At 40.1% G+C, this 18192-nt stretch overlaps 1 protein-coding gene across 1 annotated transcript; it reads right to left on the bottom strand.

Moving 5' to 3' along the window:
• Positions 1-5270: 5270 nt before the first annotated feature.
• On the bottom strand, positions 5271-13770 carry G6PC2 (glucose-6-phosphatase catalytic subunit 2). Its single transcript, XM_022570182.3, has 5 exons — positions 13452-13770; positions 12769-12878; positions 10247-10358; positions 8080-8195; positions 5271-7286 (listed from the first exon to the last, which is right to left on the bottom strand). Exons 1-5 carry the CDS (start codon positions 13667-13669, stop codon positions 6775-6777), a joined length of 1068 nt encoding a protein of 355 aa, XP_022425890.2. The 5' UTR covers positions 13670-13770; the 3' UTR covers positions 5271-6774.
• Positions 13771-18192: the final 4422 nt, after the last annotated feature.

Consider the following 18192-nt stretch of genomic DNA (forward strand, 5'->3'; position numbering starts at 1 on the left):
CCTTAGAGTTTGAAAATTCAATTAATCATTTAAATATACCCCATAGTAACATTCACAAAGCATTTCATAATTTAGAAAGCATCTTGCCTTCATAATTTTTGTGTGTTATTGTGAAACCATTTAGTAGGTTGCAGAGGAGGAAGGCAGCTGTAAGTTGCATTCATTGTTATATACGTAAGAAGTTGTAGGTTGACACCCAATCCTACACCCCTTCCCTTGCTTACCCCTTGAGATAGAGGGGCCTCTATCTCAGAGGTTGGAAAGTAAAATATTTACCTTCCCAGACTCCTTTGCAGCTAGGGTAAGCTATGTGACTGTTCTGGTCAATGAAATATAGACACAAGTCTCTATGGAGGCTTTCCCTTCTGGAACAAAGCCTGGGTTAAGAAAGCCCATTTGCATTCCCCTCTCTTCTTTCCTGGATGCACAGCAGCCATGCTGTGGCCATTTGGATAGAAGCCACACACTATGGATGGCAGAGCAGGAAGAGAGACAGAGCCTGATTCCTGGACATCCTTAGGCAGCTGTTGCAGCCTGGACTGCCCACATCCAGCCAACCTGTTACACAAGAAAAAAACACCTCTCACTTGTATAAGCTACTGAAGTAGTTTGCCATAGTTGTAGTTTTTGTTGTTGATTATGGATTAACACACTCAGTAGATACACTTAGATTTTTATTAATAAAAAATGTTGAAACATAAGTATAAAGACAATAGAGCAATGTTGAAGTATTGATGTGTGCACAAATGACCTCAAAATATGACTTTTATATCCAGAAGTATTCCAAAAACATTGAGTGAAAGAAGAAATTACTCAGTCTTTTTGCAAAAGTCACAGCTATGAGAAGGAGATGTCACTGGATGGATGTCCTTTGCAGCTCATTCTAGTGGTTTTTCAGGAACATACCATATACCCTGCTTTATTACACTTTAAGTGAATGAGGCCTTTACTTAGAAACTTAGTGTTTTGTGATTACGCTTTCTCATCTTCTCCCATTATAAAATTGGTCTCAGACTGGGAACAATCTGGATTCCATTGGCAAGATATAGCCAGAGTCGAAAAGAAAGTGATTCAAGAAGAGGATGAATTTGAAAGGGGGGCAGGCAGGGGTTTAGAAGAGATGGGGAATAATGTTACCAGCTAATTTGTAGCTGGAGACAGTGTCAATCCAAACCTTCCAAGCCCACAGGCCAGAGATATCCCTGGAGTCTACCCAGAGCCTGCAGCCTGTGGGGATCTACCCCAGGGAAAGGCCTATATTGAACTTATCCTTGATTCTCTAGCACCTAAAGGCATTTAATAAGTGTTTGTCAGGTGGGTGGACAGAGGGGGTTAGAGAGAAAAAAGAGCAAAGACTGAAGGGGCCCTATTTGAGTCTGAGAAGATTTTAGAAGCTACGTGGAACTGAATCTCTAATTTAATTTAGCATGGTCATCCTCAAAAACCTTGGCATCATAAAATTTGGTGTTAGAATTTTTGTTGTATTCAAGAAGTACATTTCAACAGCCATATAGAATTAAAAAATAAATATTATCTTTATTTCTTTGAGAGATCCACAATTAGTCCACAACAAACTTACTAAGATGCTATTTCAAAGTTCTAGCACTTTCCTCACATAGCAAGTTGGTTAAACCCTTCCTCCCACAGAGTGAATTTTCTTGTTTCCCTTCTCACTCAGCCTGTTACTGTACATATCCCATTAGTATCTCTTCCAGCAAGAAGAATTTCTTCTTTACGATGTTAAGGAAGGGGAAGTGGAGCTGGTGATTTAGTTACAGGATTTCTTTTGTTAAGATACTCGAGCAGGAAGTCTGTGAATACTTTCATATGAATAATTTTGCCCTCTAAGATCAGTTACATTATTTCATGTCTCCATGCATCTCCTTTCATAGCGATACAATTCAGATACTAATAGGAATAGGATGTTTTAAAGACTTAAATGTATTACATAAATCTAAAATTGTTTATTAAAGTAGCAAATTACAAAATGGAGTACACTTTAGAATTTACAGCCTTGTTCATTTGCATGTAAGTAAAATTTAATGTACTCTAGCTCTTCTTCCAGTTTTGTTGAATGAAATCCTCAGAGTTGCAGAATGTCAGAGCTGGAAGGAACCTTTCATTCTAAGCCCATTTTAAGCCCCTCATCTTAGAAACTGGTCAACTGAATCCACTAACATTAAATGGACTCCCAGTATCCCAGTGGTTAGACGCAGAGACAGGTTAGAACCCAGTCTAAGGACTCCATCCCGGGTGCTTGCTGCCAAACTCCAAGAAGTCTTTTGTACATCTATCTGTCTGTGAATTCTCTAGCACCTGCCCCCTTGAGTTCTGACACCTTTTGGGATCCATATAGGGATGTGCGGCACCATCTCTTGATTGGCCAGCATGAGCAGGGCACCGATACTCCAATGCTAAAAGGATAAGATGCACACAAAAATCTCACAAACTTGGACAGGAACGTTGACTTCCCCCTTGTTAAGTCAATGCAATCTTCAAATAGAAAGGCAGCAGGGCCTCTACAATTTCTTTCACTCAAAAAAGTTATAAAAAGGTGGAGTTTGGAATGATTCTGTAGAAAAAGAGATCTCGAGGATCAGATGGTTTCAATGAAGAATTACTGAGTTTGAGGGCAAGAGCGGCATCTAAGAAAGGCAGTGATGGGTGAACTCAATGCCCACCTTTAGAAAACCCCTTCCATTAATGGCAGTGCGTGTGAGCAGGGATGACAGTCTGGCCAGTCCTGTTCCAAGAAGTCAAGTCTTTGAACAGAAGTTGGGGCGTGATTGGCCCAACTGCTATGGAAGGCAGCGGGGAGCTAGAGGAGAAGGAAGCTCTTCATCTTAATCAGCTCTGGGTTACTTTCCCAGGCACATATGCGGACTGCATCTCCTGCGGAGTGCCCAGATTGTCCCAGGGCAGTGGTTTCTACTCTCGCTTGGGCCAGCACTGGAAATGGGCCAAGGTGGGTGAGAGCAATCGCTCCTGTTGGCAGCCCCCGGTCTGTGCCACAAATCCCGCTCGGCAGGACCACAGCTGCCACTCTTCTCGTTACCTTCCCCGGGTCCCAGCAGCTTCTTCAGGACATAGTGTTTTGAGGGGAAAATATCACAGTTTTTGAGCAGAAGATAGATTCAGAAATCACCTGGCAAAATGTTCGAAGAAAAGATTCTAAGAAATTAAAAACCAAATAATTAGTTAGCTTTGTGTTAACCTTTATAACCTCAACCTTTGAATTTCTTCCCTCCTTGAGTGCAATCACATCTGTGCTACCAAAAGAAACGAGATGCGATTTCTTCCAAGTCATTACTGTGATCTCCATCAAAGAACAGCAAAGACAGTAATTAGTACTCCACACCAAATCAGCCTCACATTTGACATAAATTGCATTTGTCCTCTGCAGAGCTAAAAGGAAGCGTTTCTAATTCTTAGAATTTTCTTATGAGTTGCTGTCATTTGGCAGAAGTTGCTGGAGTGTTGCTTCTTACAGACCTTTCTTGTTAACTTTTTTTTTTTTTAAGAAAAACAAAATGAAGACTTCAAAAAATAAACAAGTAGCACCACTTTACCTTTAGTGTGGAATCACCATCAGAAAGCCTTAAAGGTAAGGGGAAGGAAAAATTAGGAACACCACCTTAGTTTCTTGGCAGCGTTGAGGTCCATTCTTCCAGAATGCTATTTGCAATTTCCAGAGAGGCTAGGACAGTCAGTCAACAAGGGCCAAATCCTCAGGTGCAACTAGATACCAGCGATCCTTTTTGAATAGATTTTGAATATCTTCAGAAGTACTGATATCCAGCATATGGGTATGAGAGACACAGACAAGCAGGAAAACTTGGTCAGAAAGTCATCCAGCCGTGTGAATATTGGATAAAGCCCCACTCAGTTTTGTGACCCTTCAAGTGTTTCTGGGGCACAGTGCAGGGAGGGGGAACTCAGACTCCCTGATTTGAGGTGACAGAGCTAAGAGTCCTGGGACACCAAGGCAGTTAGAGCTCACAGGACAGAGTAAGACAAGAGAGCTGCACAGAGAGAGACTCCTAGATCTGCAGAGGATTTCTCTCGAAAATGTAGCAGAGTTTACTATTAAGTTTTTATGGTCACTTTAATCCTTCGAGCCCCAGAAATGTTTCGTGTCAGTTACCACACATGTTAAAATTTCTTTTAAAATGTGTGAAGATCACAATGGGAATTACTTATCACCATGCATGTTTTGAACCTGTTGACAGTAACTATTATTTTTTTCATCTGGAAAGTAACATCCATGGGCTAATCAAAAGATCTCCTGGTTGGAATAAACATACCTTGTCCATGTTCCGCCAACAAACCACTGACAACTCAGTTTCTCCATATAGAATAAAGCAGTTAATATTGATTCATGCTGTCTCACAGGAATGTGGTACAGGTGACAACATAAAAAAATTTTTTTTTTCAGGGAAAGCACTTTGGGACTTGATCTGTGTTATCCAATTCAGTAGCCACAGACACATATGACTATTTAACTTTAAATTAATTAAAAGTAAATAAAATTTTTAAATGCAATTGCTCAGTTGTGTTAGCTGTGTTTCAAGAGTTTAATAGCTGTGGCTACCATACAGATACAGAACATTTCCATCATTGCAGAAAGTTCAATTGACGTGCTGGAATATAGAGTCTTCATATCCTTAAGAAATGACTCACATTTTAAATACCAAGTCTTTTGACTTTCTCTTATACCAAGTTTTTTTTGTATGTATATGTACCAGTTTGATCTTGAATTTATTTACAGGGTGTGAATAAATATAAAGCATTTAGAGATATAACTTTGAGTTTAAAGGGCACCTTATAGTAATTTTTTAAATCACCCTTCTGTTGTACTGAAATAGGCATAGAGAAGGCATCAACTTAACCCGCTAAGGCAGATATCCATTCAAAATGTTGTCAAAGGGAAGGGATTCCACACTCTTCTTGTTAATTTGCATATCTTTTCAAATGTATGTTTCTCAAGTCACTTGTCTAGATTTTCTCGTCTTGAAAGCTCATGATACTGACATTTTTCTTCTGAATATGTAGATATGTGGACATTATGAAAATATGGTTATAGTTACAGTTAAGTCAAATAAGCTCAATTCCACTTAGTTTTGGCAAATAAATTGGAAGCAGAAGAGTCTTTTCCATCATTATTAAAGGGAGGCATTTTCGCCAAGGCTGTGAGAAGCTCTTCTTCTTGCTGCCTAAGCGGTTTCTTTCTTTTTTTAAATTTATTTTATTATTTATTTATTTATTTATTTTTGGCTGCATTGGGTCCTCGTTGCTGCGTGTGGACTTTCTCTAGTCATGGCGAGCGGGGGCCACTCTTCATTGCCGTGCGCGTGCTTCTTGTTGCAGTGGCTTCTCTTGTCACTCAGCACGGGCTCTAGGCACGCGGGCTTCAGTAGTTGTGGCACAGGGGCTCAGTTGTTGTGGCTCGCAGGTTCTAGAGCACAGGCTCAGTAGTTGTGGCGCACGGGCTTTGTTGCTCTGTGGCACGTGGGATCTTCCCGGACCAGGGGTCGAACCCGTGACCCCTGCATTGGCAGGTGGATTCTTAACCAGTGCGCTGCAAGGGAATTCCCTAGTTATCAACTTAAAGTCCAGAATTACTAGGTCCAATGAGGGGAAAAAAACTTTACTGAAAAATTTTTAGTATATTAATATTCCATCAATAATAATTTTCTGAAATAAAGCTGTGGCTTTTCATCACAGTTCAGTACACACAGAACCCAGCTAATAGATATAAGCATTTCATAGTTTTCCTGGGTTAGAGCATGGCCTTAAGAAAGGCACTTGATTTCCCTGGTTTTGAAAGATTAGCTCCTAAAAATAAAGTATAAGGATGTCATAGTGAAGAGATAAACCTTTGGGGGATAAATAATGTTCTAAGCCGAACATCTTCAGCAGAATTTATTAAAATATTGGAAAGCACTACCATAAAACAGAGACCAGGAGTTAAGCAGAGATTCAAGTCCAGACAGTAACCTGGCCTGTTTCCTTTCCTGTGGATATGTAACCATAACTAGAGCTACTGCTGGCCCCATCAAGACCCTGCTTGCATGGTCTAAGTCAAACAGCATATGGTATTTTAATGTCATTTCTGAAAAAATAGCTGATTTACATGGCAAACATCATAGAACCTATGTAAAAGCATTCATTCTTACAGATTTTTACCTCTTGAAGAAACAAAACATGGTGTCATGGAAATACGTGTCAGAAGATTGGGTTCTAATTCCCCTTCTGACGGTGGTGTGATAACGGTGAGTTCTTTCACCTGAATAAACCTCTATTTCCTTATCTGAACACTGAGGGGATCAGGTTTGATTGCTGTTAAAATGCCCACAGGAGCCAGAAGCAGCCTGACTTTAAGATATACTGGGGGGCCTGTAGGGTACTGAAAACTGTGATAGCCTGCAAAGAGCATGTCTCCTACTGGGGGCAGTCAGCAACAGTGGATTGTCTCCAGGTGGGAATGCAGGCCCTGTGTTACCATATTGTCAGATTTTTTGGGAAAATACAGAAATTCAGGTGTTTGTGTCAAATATCCTGGTTTTAAATGTTGGCAACTAATCTAAAATAGGAAAAAAAAAAAAAAAAAGACCACCCCGAAGGCCAAACTAATCATACATGTGAATGGATTGGGTCCTATGGCCGCCATTTTGTGACCTCCGAATGGAAGCTTCCAGTCTCTCCCTGCCCTGTGGTCTCACTGGAGGAGGAGGGTCACCCTGGGGCCACACGGCACTAACCCTCCGCACAACTCTAATTAATCTTTTTTTCACTTGGTTTCATTAACATATGAATACAGTAGGGAATCAGGGCAACCACAGTCAGTGGGATGGACGCACTTTTACAGAAAGACAGCATGTAAAATAAATACTCGGTGTGAGTCGGGATCTTGACGAAATGGTAGAGCTGCAGTGTGGTCAACGAGGCCAGGGTGCAGAGCAGCCGGAAGCTCAGCCTATAGCCGTTTTCCCCTCTGCAGCTCCTAAGGAACATCTCCGAGTTGATTGCAAAGCCCAAGCCAAAGAGGACCCCAAGGTTTCTCACGAGTCCAGCAAAAGGCGTGGTGTCAATGTGGATCCAGTCGGGGTTGGCACACCACTTCTTGGCTACGGGCACAGACCACAGCAGGTCAATGTCAAGCAGTCTGAGAAGCAGGTAAAAGCCAAGTGCAAACAGGAAGAGGAAGAGGTTGGTCTTCAAGTATGTGCTCAGGCTGGCCGTTTGGATCCTTGGAGTGTGTTCAAAGGCCTCTGCCACAAGCATGCCTGGGGATTGGAAAGAGACACTGAAGATAACTGTCTGCCTTTGAACCTCTCAGGAATTATTCCTCTCTGCATTAAAGAATTTAGCCATAGTTTTCAATGATAAAGGGCTGTAGAAACCTAGGTTCTATCCATTTTCCAAAGCCTTTTTTTAAGGCAGTAACTAAAACCACACTTGCCCCATGTCTTTTCACCATCCACCTTAGTGCAGGGGCATGGGTCAGGAGTCCAGGGCACTGAGTGACAACAACTTCACAGGCAGAGCACTGATCTAGGTGCTTGCAATTCATTTTTCAATTGCCACAGCCAATTAACGTAGAGAGCCTTCAAAAGGTACATGGGGCTGAACAGTGTAAACTCAGTCACGGTGAACGCTGCCTTGGAAATACAAAGCAGCTGCCGAATGAAGTCCACAGTCAGGTGATAATCACTGCAGGGGTTTCAGAGAGAATGGCATGGTGTGCAGGTTGGAAGGCCTAATTAAGTCCCCCAAACCGAGACACAAGCACGCCGTCCTAAGTAGTGGTTTAAGACTTGGACTCAGCTCTAGCCACACTTCAGAGAAGCCCATCTCACGAAGAGGTAATGGGTTTATCCTACTGAGTGAGGATGTGCCACTGTGTCCATGGAGAATTTGAGAGGTGTGTGGAACCCCTTAAGCTCCCAGGGTAGCATTAAGTATCAGTGGCTTGATAGGATTACCTGAGACTGGGGAACATTAGCAGAGAGAGTCAACATAAAACAAAGGACACTAAAGCATTCAATGACACAACTAAAGGTAAGTGATCATATTTACCACCAATTACTCCAAGAATAACTTGATGAGGAAAATGTGTTGCTATGAATACTCTGGAGATGCAGACACTGATTTGAATCAACCAAAAAAGACTCCAAAGAAATGACCAGGTGAGTCTACGATGGAAGAATAGATACAAGCATAAAAGGCAAAGAAATTGTATCATTCATAAAAATGCGGGGGGCGGGGGAAGTGACACCAGATGATCTTTCTCAGAGGAATCTTCTAGCTGTGATATAATATCATGATTCTAGAGTTTTTTCTTCCAAAAATTTTTTTCTATGTACTCCATAGGATTTGAAAAGATTTAACAGATGTTTCTACATTCATCAATGCATTAAACTTAACCAGTGCTATATCCTGAGATTTTTAATAAATGCTATAAAAGGAAGCCAACTTGGCATCCTGATAATTATTTTAATGAAGTAGGGGAAATTCAAGTTTGGGGGAATTATTAATGTCCACAACGATCAAGAATGAATTATATATATTTTTTGCTCCTTGTCATATGTGCTTCCTCTTTCCTCTCTCAGCCTCTCTTTGCTTGAAGAAAACTCACTGGAGAGGCAGCTGCCACGCTGATGAAAACACATGAGCATTCCATCAAGGGCAAGTTTTCACTGGGTTTAATTTCACGGACTCTCAAGAGTCCTGGCTCCTTGTTTTTTGACACACAGAAAATAAGGAACAGAAAAGTGACCTATGGGTTATATGTCTTGGATTAGAAGCAGCAGTGTGCAGAAAACTTATAAAAATATTTAAATCCAAGCAATGCTCATCATTTTAATAAAAAAAGAATTAGCAATAATGAGTTCTAGGAATCCTTGAGTGTTCTGAATGATTTGTTCCTGATAATTGGACCAAACTTTGATTACTGAAAAATTAAGGAATAGAGAGAAACAAGACTTTCAAAGAGAAAGTAAGCAGGAGTTATCCATATGGAAGAAGAATCAATAAGGGTGTGGTAATGTTTAGGTAAGGTGTAGGCACTCAGTACATTTTGATGGCTGAAGGAAATGTTGCAGTTATAAGAATCAAAGAGGAGCCAAGAGAATTTCTTTTTAGAAGAAACAAATGATTTTCCAGGTTTGGGAATTGGAGGAGCAAATGAACTAACAGAGAAAAGGTGAGGCTTAGCTAGATTCCTACTTTGAAAAACTGTCTACGGATAGAAAATGCTAATTTCTTTAAATTACAACAACTCTCTACTGTTGTTGTTTGAGATAATGAATACCTTAAGGCATACAGGTCACAGTCTCATCAGGATAAACTTTAAAGATACCCAAATTCCTTTGGTTACTTGTTTTGTATATTACCCAATATTGCTCTAAAAAGTAGAATATGAGATGGATCTTGGAAATTTTTTATTATAAATAACTTATATAATGGTGTACGTTTCAGTATTTTTTATGCAATTAACTGACAAATCTTATCTCAGGTAGCCTAATAATTTATGATTAAAGTGGTGCTCAGAATTGTTTTAATGATAAAGTATATCAGGAAAGAAAAGAAGGAAAAAGTCTAATTTCTACAAAAATTTTGAATAATCTTAAGGGTCTAGGCCTTTCGGAATGTTATTAATCTACTAACGTTAAATCTACTAACATTCAAATTTAAGTTTGTCTCTAGAATGTTTTTAATTTAAAAGGTTGCATAGTCTTTAAAGCTAGAATATATTTTATTGACTTCAAAATCATTGGCTGTTCAAAGAAGAAAGCATAATTATACGAAAGTAACGGATACATTCAAGGGGAATGATGCTTCTCAAAATGTCTAGTTAATCTTAAAGCAAGGGAATGTGCATGCAAAAATACATCATTATATAATTTTAGATGACCTATTTGTGAGCTACCAAAGTGATTATTGTATTATGGATTACATTGTATTATTGTATTATGGATTATTGTATTAATGTACCCAAAGGCACATTTAGAAAGTCATTAACCAATTAAACATATCCAACCCTATAATGTAATTGCTGTGAACTAATTAAGGTATTATCTTAAAGCAGAATCTTAATTTTCTATTCATTTTGCTATTTTGGATATGATAGAATTGAATAAGCACATTTCAATAACTAAAAATACACTAAGCTGAATTTTTCAAAAGACTTTCTGTGTTTGAAACTGTCATGTTCCAGGGCTACAGAGACTGGAGCAAAGCTGACCTGTGCAGAGTGGTGAATGACTTATCCATCCGACTGATGGTGTGGCCCAGGGCAGCTGTCACCATGACATACCAGACACATGATGAGCCCATTGCGTGGCCAGATGGACTTCCTGCAACAAGAAAGTGGCAATCCATTTGAAAGGTGGTTAATAGGGTATCGCTATCAGAAATGGACAATAGAATAGCACATTAGCCATGAAAATTACAAATAACTCAGAAAAAAAAGCCACAGGGCACAGGCTCTATGTAATGTTTAGAAATAGGTAGAAATAAAGAAAACCGAGTCAAATTGAGCCTCAAAATACTATTTCAAAAATTTTCCCCAGGTTATTCAAGTTCATCAAAGTCCAGAAATCAAAATGTTCAAGGGTAAGTAAGAACTCAGGCTGTTGCATCAGAAAATTTGCCACATCCTTAGTCATTCTTCATATCTAATTGTTTTTAATTGATGAGAAAACTGAAGTACTTGGATTGGATCTTGAATCAGCTTATTTTCCTTGGGTTGAAAAGTCAAACATCTAAAGGCTATCATTGCTATGTCTGATTTACCAACTGACTGCTGGGTACCAACAGCTACCCCCATGCCTATCTTTTGGCTGGCCGCTGCAGGACTCTTTGTCATTAAAAGGATGAGGGAAGCTATAAAGGGGTATTAATCCTGGCAGAAGAAATCAGCAGCCAGGTAGCCTTTCTATTCCCAGAATGCCTTTCCCATGTTGCTTGATATTTTTTAAAAAATCACTTTACTTTGATGTCCTCCCTGAGTTTTTACCAAGGGGAGTTTCATTCAGGTTAAACATCAGTCTCTCTCTTTTTTTTTTTTTTTTTCCGCGGTATGCGGGCCTCTCACTGCTATGGCCCCTCCCGTTGCGGAGCACAGGCTCCGGACGCGCAGGCTCAGCGGCCATGGCTCACGGGCCCAGCCGCTCCGCGGCATGTGGGATCCTCCCGGACCGGGGCACGAACCCGCGTCCCCTGCATCGGCAGGCGGACCCTCAACCACTGCGCCACCAGGAAAGCCCAACACCAGTCTCTTTGAAAAACACTAAGTTAAATAAAGACTAATCTATTTCTTATAGATCTGTTTCTTTCAAGTCTATTTCTTAAACAGGAATTTTCAGAGCCTTTTATATGCTTCATGACTTGTAAATCTTCAAGGAGTGAATGTAAAATGTATTATTTCTTTTCTTTTTTTCAGAAAATGTCTCATAAGACAGAACACATGCTGGGAAGTTCTGGGGTAAACCAAAGTACCATTTCAATTGTCTGAAAGGCTATCCATCCATCCATCCATCCATCCATCCATCCATTCATCCATTCATCCATCCATCCCACATTGCTTTCACAAAGATAAAATACACACCACCCTGACATGATGGAATGCACAGTCTATTGGAGGAGCCAGATATTAAAGAATTAACTATAATATAGTTTGGTAAGTACTATAACAGATGGATGTCTACTCTTATGAGAGCAAAAAATAAAGATATTCAGAAAACTTATTAGGAACTTACACATTGACTGTATTCAGGGTTAGTCTCAGGATGTCAAATGCCAAGAATTTTAGTCTATGTAACAAATTGTGGTGAGGTACAATATAACACAGTCTTAGAAATTAAAACAACGTGTAGTTTACCTTTATATATATATATATATTTAAAAACCTTTTTAAAAATCTTAAACTCAACTCCCATAGTAAAGATTTTACACTCATACAGAATCTTATAATAAAAAAGAAAATGGATCAAGAAGTCTACTTATATACTGTATACACAAGAGAAAAAAGAAATTTAAAAGAAATAATTATAAGCTTAGAGAGAATTTCTATAGGCAATAGTAATACCAGGAAGTCCTTATCTTTCTTACGGAAACTGTGTCTATTGTCTCCTCATTCATGTGATTCTCAGAAGATCTATAATAACTTTGAAAATTGCACAGCAGCAGATAAAGCTACATTTCTAGAATTTTAATATAGTTGTGGGGTAATTTGTTCTAGCTAATTGTTTTTTGTTTGTTTCAGTATCAAACCATGACATTTTTCTAAAAAACACCAACTATAAAATCATTTGGGGCTTCCCTGGTGGCGCAGTGGTTGAGAGTCCGCCTGCCGATGCAGGGGACACGGGTTCATGCCCCGGTCCGGGAGGATCCCACATGCCGTGGAGCGGCTGGGCCCGTGAGCCATGGCCACTGAGCCTGCGCGTCTGGAGCCTGTGCTCCACAACGGGAGAGGCCACAACAGTGAGAGGCCCACGTACAGCAAAAAAAAAAAAAAAAAAAATCATTTGGGGAATATTCTCTTAATTAACCCTTTTACAAATAAAAAAAATGAAATTTTCTTACTCATAAAACTTTTGTCCTTTTCATTAGCAATTTTTGTTTATGAACTTTTAGCATCCTCATGCATGACATTTTCTTTAGTACGCTTTATGGAATCGTATAGTTATTAGCTGATAATCATGCACAATGGCTCTCTATTGGAATATCTTTAGTTAACCTGCGGTTGCTATAATTGCTTACCTGGACCTGTTTCACACGTAGTGGGGAACTGTTCAAGGCATGGACTTGAGTGATTTGGGTAAATCTGAGTTTCTTGGACCCACCAGTAAGGCCGATGACCAAATAATATCCTGTATTTAAAGAAATATAAATATGCATATATATTTAAATATACAACTATTACTTAATTGGAGACCAACGATTCTCTCCTATAAAAATGAGTCAAGCAGAACATTGATGGGGAAAACTCGTGATTAAAAGACTTTGAAAGAACTTGCTTTCTGGCCTGTGTCTCAATACAGAGGATGACAGTCATTTGGAGTTTGGGCATCCTAGGTTCCAATAAAAACGGACATTTTTCCTTGCAGGGGAAGTCCTTGGGTGCTTAGGATACTTAGACTGGAAATATCAGAGTGGTTCCTGGAATTATCAATCTGTTCATTATGATGCTGCTCGTTTAACTCACTTCTTGGTTAATCACATCATATATGTAACAGGCTTTTGGAATTTTCTTCTAAGTCAGATCAAGTATACGTTTCTATGCCTTTATGTAAGTTCTATTTAGGAATAGGTGTTTCAAGTTAACTGGTATGTTTGAAAGATTTTCCAAGTAAAACTATACACATCTGAAATGTGATCATTAAGACCAAGCTACAAATTTAAGAATAAGCTTTAGGAAAAATGAAACAAAACAGAAGGCTTACCATTTAAAAATAAGATTGAACCAATCCCCAACGACTGCTACCCATATCATCTTGGTTCCAACTGCCTGATTAAGTTGAAACCAAAGTGGAAAATAAATAGAAAAGATATTCCGGGGATCTCCAACATTAGACATAAAATTTAGAAAACTGTAGTAAGCTCGGTAGTCCTTCTGCAAATGCTGAATAATGAGCACTCCATTCCTATGAAGGAAATCCATCTTGAAAGAGAGGCAATTCTACACATAGAGCAAGTGGAGCCGAAGTTCTCTGAATCCCACTGTTTTTATATGGTACCTTCATGGCGTGTCCAGCCATTACTGCAACATGTGATACTGACCATCTGTGGAGAGGGCATGTCTGCCCTCCTCTACTGAGAAGCTCATCTGTTTATGATTTTAACTGGTGCCAAAGGGGTGAAGTACATGCTGATCTGTGACAAGTAGAGGAGAAATTTGGGTAGAGACACAATGCATTTCTTATGCAATCTCTCTTTTGTGTGAACAGTTGGATCATGTTTGCTTGAAATTTTTTGCACAGCTCATTTCCTTCAAGGGCAGAGACATTAGCAATTTCTATGCTTGGCTAGAAGACTATGCAAATAATTACTGCATGTCAAATAGCCCTTAAAGCCATGCATTTTAATTTAAAATAGACTGTGGCTCTTTGACTATTTTATTGGGTCTTTCAGGAAAATGGATGAGTAAATATCTGGGCATGAAAAATTTATATGATACGACAGATTGTTTTCTGATTGCAGACTTTTAAATAAAAAATATTTTGAGATTTCTTTAGCAAAGAGGATAATATGATGGATATGGAACAGAGAAGGAAATACATGGAATATATGAAATCTGGAAGTAAATGTGTTGCTTTTTGACCATGAAGCCAGAAAGCAGAGCTAGAGATCACTGGGTAGTAGATCTCCTGGGTAATGGAACCGTTAGGAATGAGACATATTTTTATTGACTAGAAAATACACTTGAGAGCACGGGAGAGTTGCTCACGTGACAGATTTCAAAAGGCTTTTGACCAATCAGGAAAATGGTTTGCTGAAAACAGAGCGTGCATTACGAGTACCTGGGAAGCACCAAAACAAACACATAGATTGGGAATAAACAGAAGGGCAGCTCAAAAGGAACTATGAATCCAAGTCAGAAATGACATGCTGGATTTCAGAGAGCAAAGTTATCTCTGCGAGGATGCCTGTGAAAGCTATCAAGCCCCACCAGGTGGCGGAAGGTGGAGGTAGGTAACCTGACTTATTTTACCATTCATAGTGTTGTCTTTGCTACTCCCAGCCACTTAGGCATCTTCTTCACAGGCTGTAAGTATCACTTTGAGCTTCTCTTGGAGCCCTGCCCCATCATTTAACGGCATCTTGCTACGGGGATCCGGTGTCTACAGGTACCTCCCCAGGCTCTGTGGCTTCTCCTAGAGGAAATGTCTTGATTGACCATTAATCAAGGGGTCAATTTGGGGTGCTTCTCACGTCTTTGTCCTACCCCAGATAAATTAAATTTCTGGTGATGGGACCTAGGCATTGACATTTTAAAAATACTTTCCAAATGATTGCAATGTGCAGTCAGGGTTAAGAATCACTGGGATAAAACATTCATATATAACCTGTTCTCCTTTTGATCTTAAGCCCCTCTCTATGCCAAAAGTCAACCTGAAAGAAACTTCAGTGACATTTAATATGTCAGCTATTGGGTGTAACTGGATTTCCTGTCAAATTCGATTTTTGCACTAAGTGATTTATCTTGTTATCAAGGCTTCAGAGAATCTATCTCTAGAATTAAAGAATAAACCACCCTAATTTCCAGAAGAGGTGAAGCAATGGTGGCAGTTGAAATGCACTCCTCATAAAACAGGACGTAATGATGGCAACTTTTGCTCACTGAGTTTCCTGGGCTGCTCACCTGGAAGGAGCTTAAAATACAGCCTGGTTTCTGTGGATGAGAACTCGGGTCTGATAGTCACTAAGTGGGATGGCAAATGGCACCAGGTCATTTTTCAGAAAGTGACTTTACAAGGCTTCCAGGAAATGAATATTAATCTCTGTCCACAGTGAGAGCCTTACCAGTCTCCTTTATTATTCTTATTGCAGTGGGAGGAGAACCAGGGAGTAGTCAGCCACCCCTGGCTCTCCCCACATTTTGCTCTTCCCTCAGGCAGCCCATGAATTACACTCACCCTCCTTCTGCCAGTAGTGTGCTAATCTGAATCCGAGTGATATAAACGCTGGGATAAAATCAATTGTGCTGAAAACTCATTTGTGCTTTAGAATGTCTTGCATTTATGCTCTGCCAATTATTTACCTTTAAAAATACTCCATCTTATTATCCAATTTTAACTTCACAGAGGTCTAGTAATCCTCATTTTGGGGATGAGGAAATGAACAAGTAACCTGCCCCAGGTCATTTCTTTAGTGCAGGAGCCCTGTTTGGAGATGAAATTTTGTTTCCAGAGCAATGTTTCTTCTTAGTCTAAGCCTTGGCTGGGTTGCTCAAGGCCAACATTGGTGAGATTTTTAAACAGCTGCAAAGTGAATAAAAGCTGATGCTATAACCAGCTTGTTTCAAATGTTTTCAACCACCCAGAACTCCAGTTTACCTGGATCATGACTGGTTGACACTGAAGCACATCTGGCCAGCTGCTTGATCACTAAGAACTTCACAGATACATTCCCCACTTTGAATTGTTGGCTGGCTTATCCCATCATTTGACAGCAGGGACACAGTGGGGATTCAGTGGCTATTCTTACCTTCCCAGTCACTGACATCTTCCCTGAAGGAAATATCGAGCGGCATGAAGGTGGGCACCTCAGGGCTTGAAGGGGGCTCTGATTCCCATCCTCTACTGATGGCCCTGGGACCCAGCACACATTTTCTTCTCTGGGAACAGTCATGTATAGAAATAAATTAAAGCCACCCAAATGAGAGCAAACAGAGGTTATTTACTATTCTGCTCACTATAGCAAGAGTCAGCCACCATCTCATGCATCTGACACAAACTCAAAAATGGGCAGAGGAGTGGAAACACTTTATAGTGAAAAGAAGGAAGGCCTCAGGTATGTTCTGATAGGAGGTTGTTGGCATGGGCAAGCTAGAGAGGAGTTTACAAGAAACAGAGCATCTTAGGTGATTGGTTTGGGAAACATATTTTGTTTTCTCTGGTTGGTCCTGAGTTGAAGCCAGGGGCAAAAAATAGGGAAGCTAACAGTCACTGACCAAGTCCTGACCATTCTTGGCATTTTGCTTCAGAGGCTGTGGTCAAAGTTCTGTTGTGATATTTGGTCCAGCCATTGTCCGTTTGTATGTTCAGTCTTTCACAAGACAAATTGAATAAGCATATGTCAGAAGTAGTTTATGTGGCATCCCACCAAGAAATAAGGGACTCCCATGTCTATCCTGTGATTCTATAATTCTTATTATTCACTGAGTTAAAATGAAGACATACACTCCCTTGCCAAGGACAAATCAATTTATTCAAGTATATCACTACTCTGTGAGGCATTAGCCTTGACTAATCAGAGTCTGTGCTCCTGGCTTGTTTGTTTTTGCATATTCAGGTTCTATAATTTCCATAATCTCTTTAATGAACCATAAGGAAGGACATTGTTTTATTCTTTTTCTAAGAAGTGTTTGAGCTACATATTTCATCATATGCATTTTCTTCAGAAACATCCTTAAATCAAGGTGTGAATGATATCAATACATTGTGTCTTATAATTAAAAATTCAACTTCCTGCTCTTTCAGTCCTTCAGAGTCTGTGGACTGTACGGAAGTTGGCTGCACATTAGCTTTTCATCTTAGGTGGATAATTTTAGAAGACTGTCGTCTGGGGACCATCTGGTTCTGTAGACTGTGGGATAATTAACCAAAGCAAAGCACCTTGATTTCTTTTGCCTTTTAACAGGATCTGCAAAATCGGTTTCTTCCCCATAGTTCATCATTTTTCGTCTTTTCACATCTTAGCTTATATGAACTTTCTCAGAGTTGCCTTCTCTGATCAGCTTCCTCACCGTTCCTGTAATAGTGCTTTCTCTCCAACACTCTTTTCTTTTAGGGATTGTATTAGTCTTCCAGGGCTAATATATGCAGTACCAGACTGGGTGTTTTGTTTTCGTTTTTAATTAATTAATTTATTTTTGGCTGTGTTGGGTCTTCGTTGCTGCACGCAGGCTTTCTCTAGTTGTGGTGAGCGAGGGCTACTCTTCGTTGCGGTGCACAGGCTTCTCATTGCGGTGACTTCTCTTGTTTCGGAGCACGGGCTCTAGGCATGTGGGCTTCAGTAGTTGTGGCACACGGGCTCAGTAGTTGTGGCTCGCGGGCTTAGTTGCTCTGCGGCATGCAGGATCTTCCCGGACAAGGGGTCGAACCCGTGTCCCTTGTATTGGCAGGCAGATTCTTAACCACTGCGCCACCAGGGAAGTCCAGACTGGGTGGTTTAGATAACAGAAATTAGAGCCTACAAGTCTGAGATCAAGGTGTTGGCAGGGTTGATTTCTTCAGAGGCCTCCGTCCTTGGCTAGCAGGTGGCATCTTCTCCCTGTGTCCTCACATGGTCTTCCTTCTGTACAAATGTGTCCTAATCTCTTTTTATAAGGACAACAGTCGTACTGCATTAAGGCCCACCCTAATGACTTCGTTTTAACTTAATTACTTCTTTATATACCCTAACTCCAAATAGTCACATTCGGTAGTACTGTGGGTTAAGACTTCGACATATGAATTTGGG

This window comes from Delphinapterus leucas, chromosome 8, assembly GCF_059928025.1.
Source record: "Delphinapterus leucas isolate spDelLeu-1000000601 "Yukka" chromosome 8, BTC_Dleu_Yukka2, whole genome shotgun sequence".
NCBI lineage: Eukaryota > Metazoa > Chordata > Mammalia > Artiodactyla > Monodontidae > Delphinapterus > Delphinapterus leucas.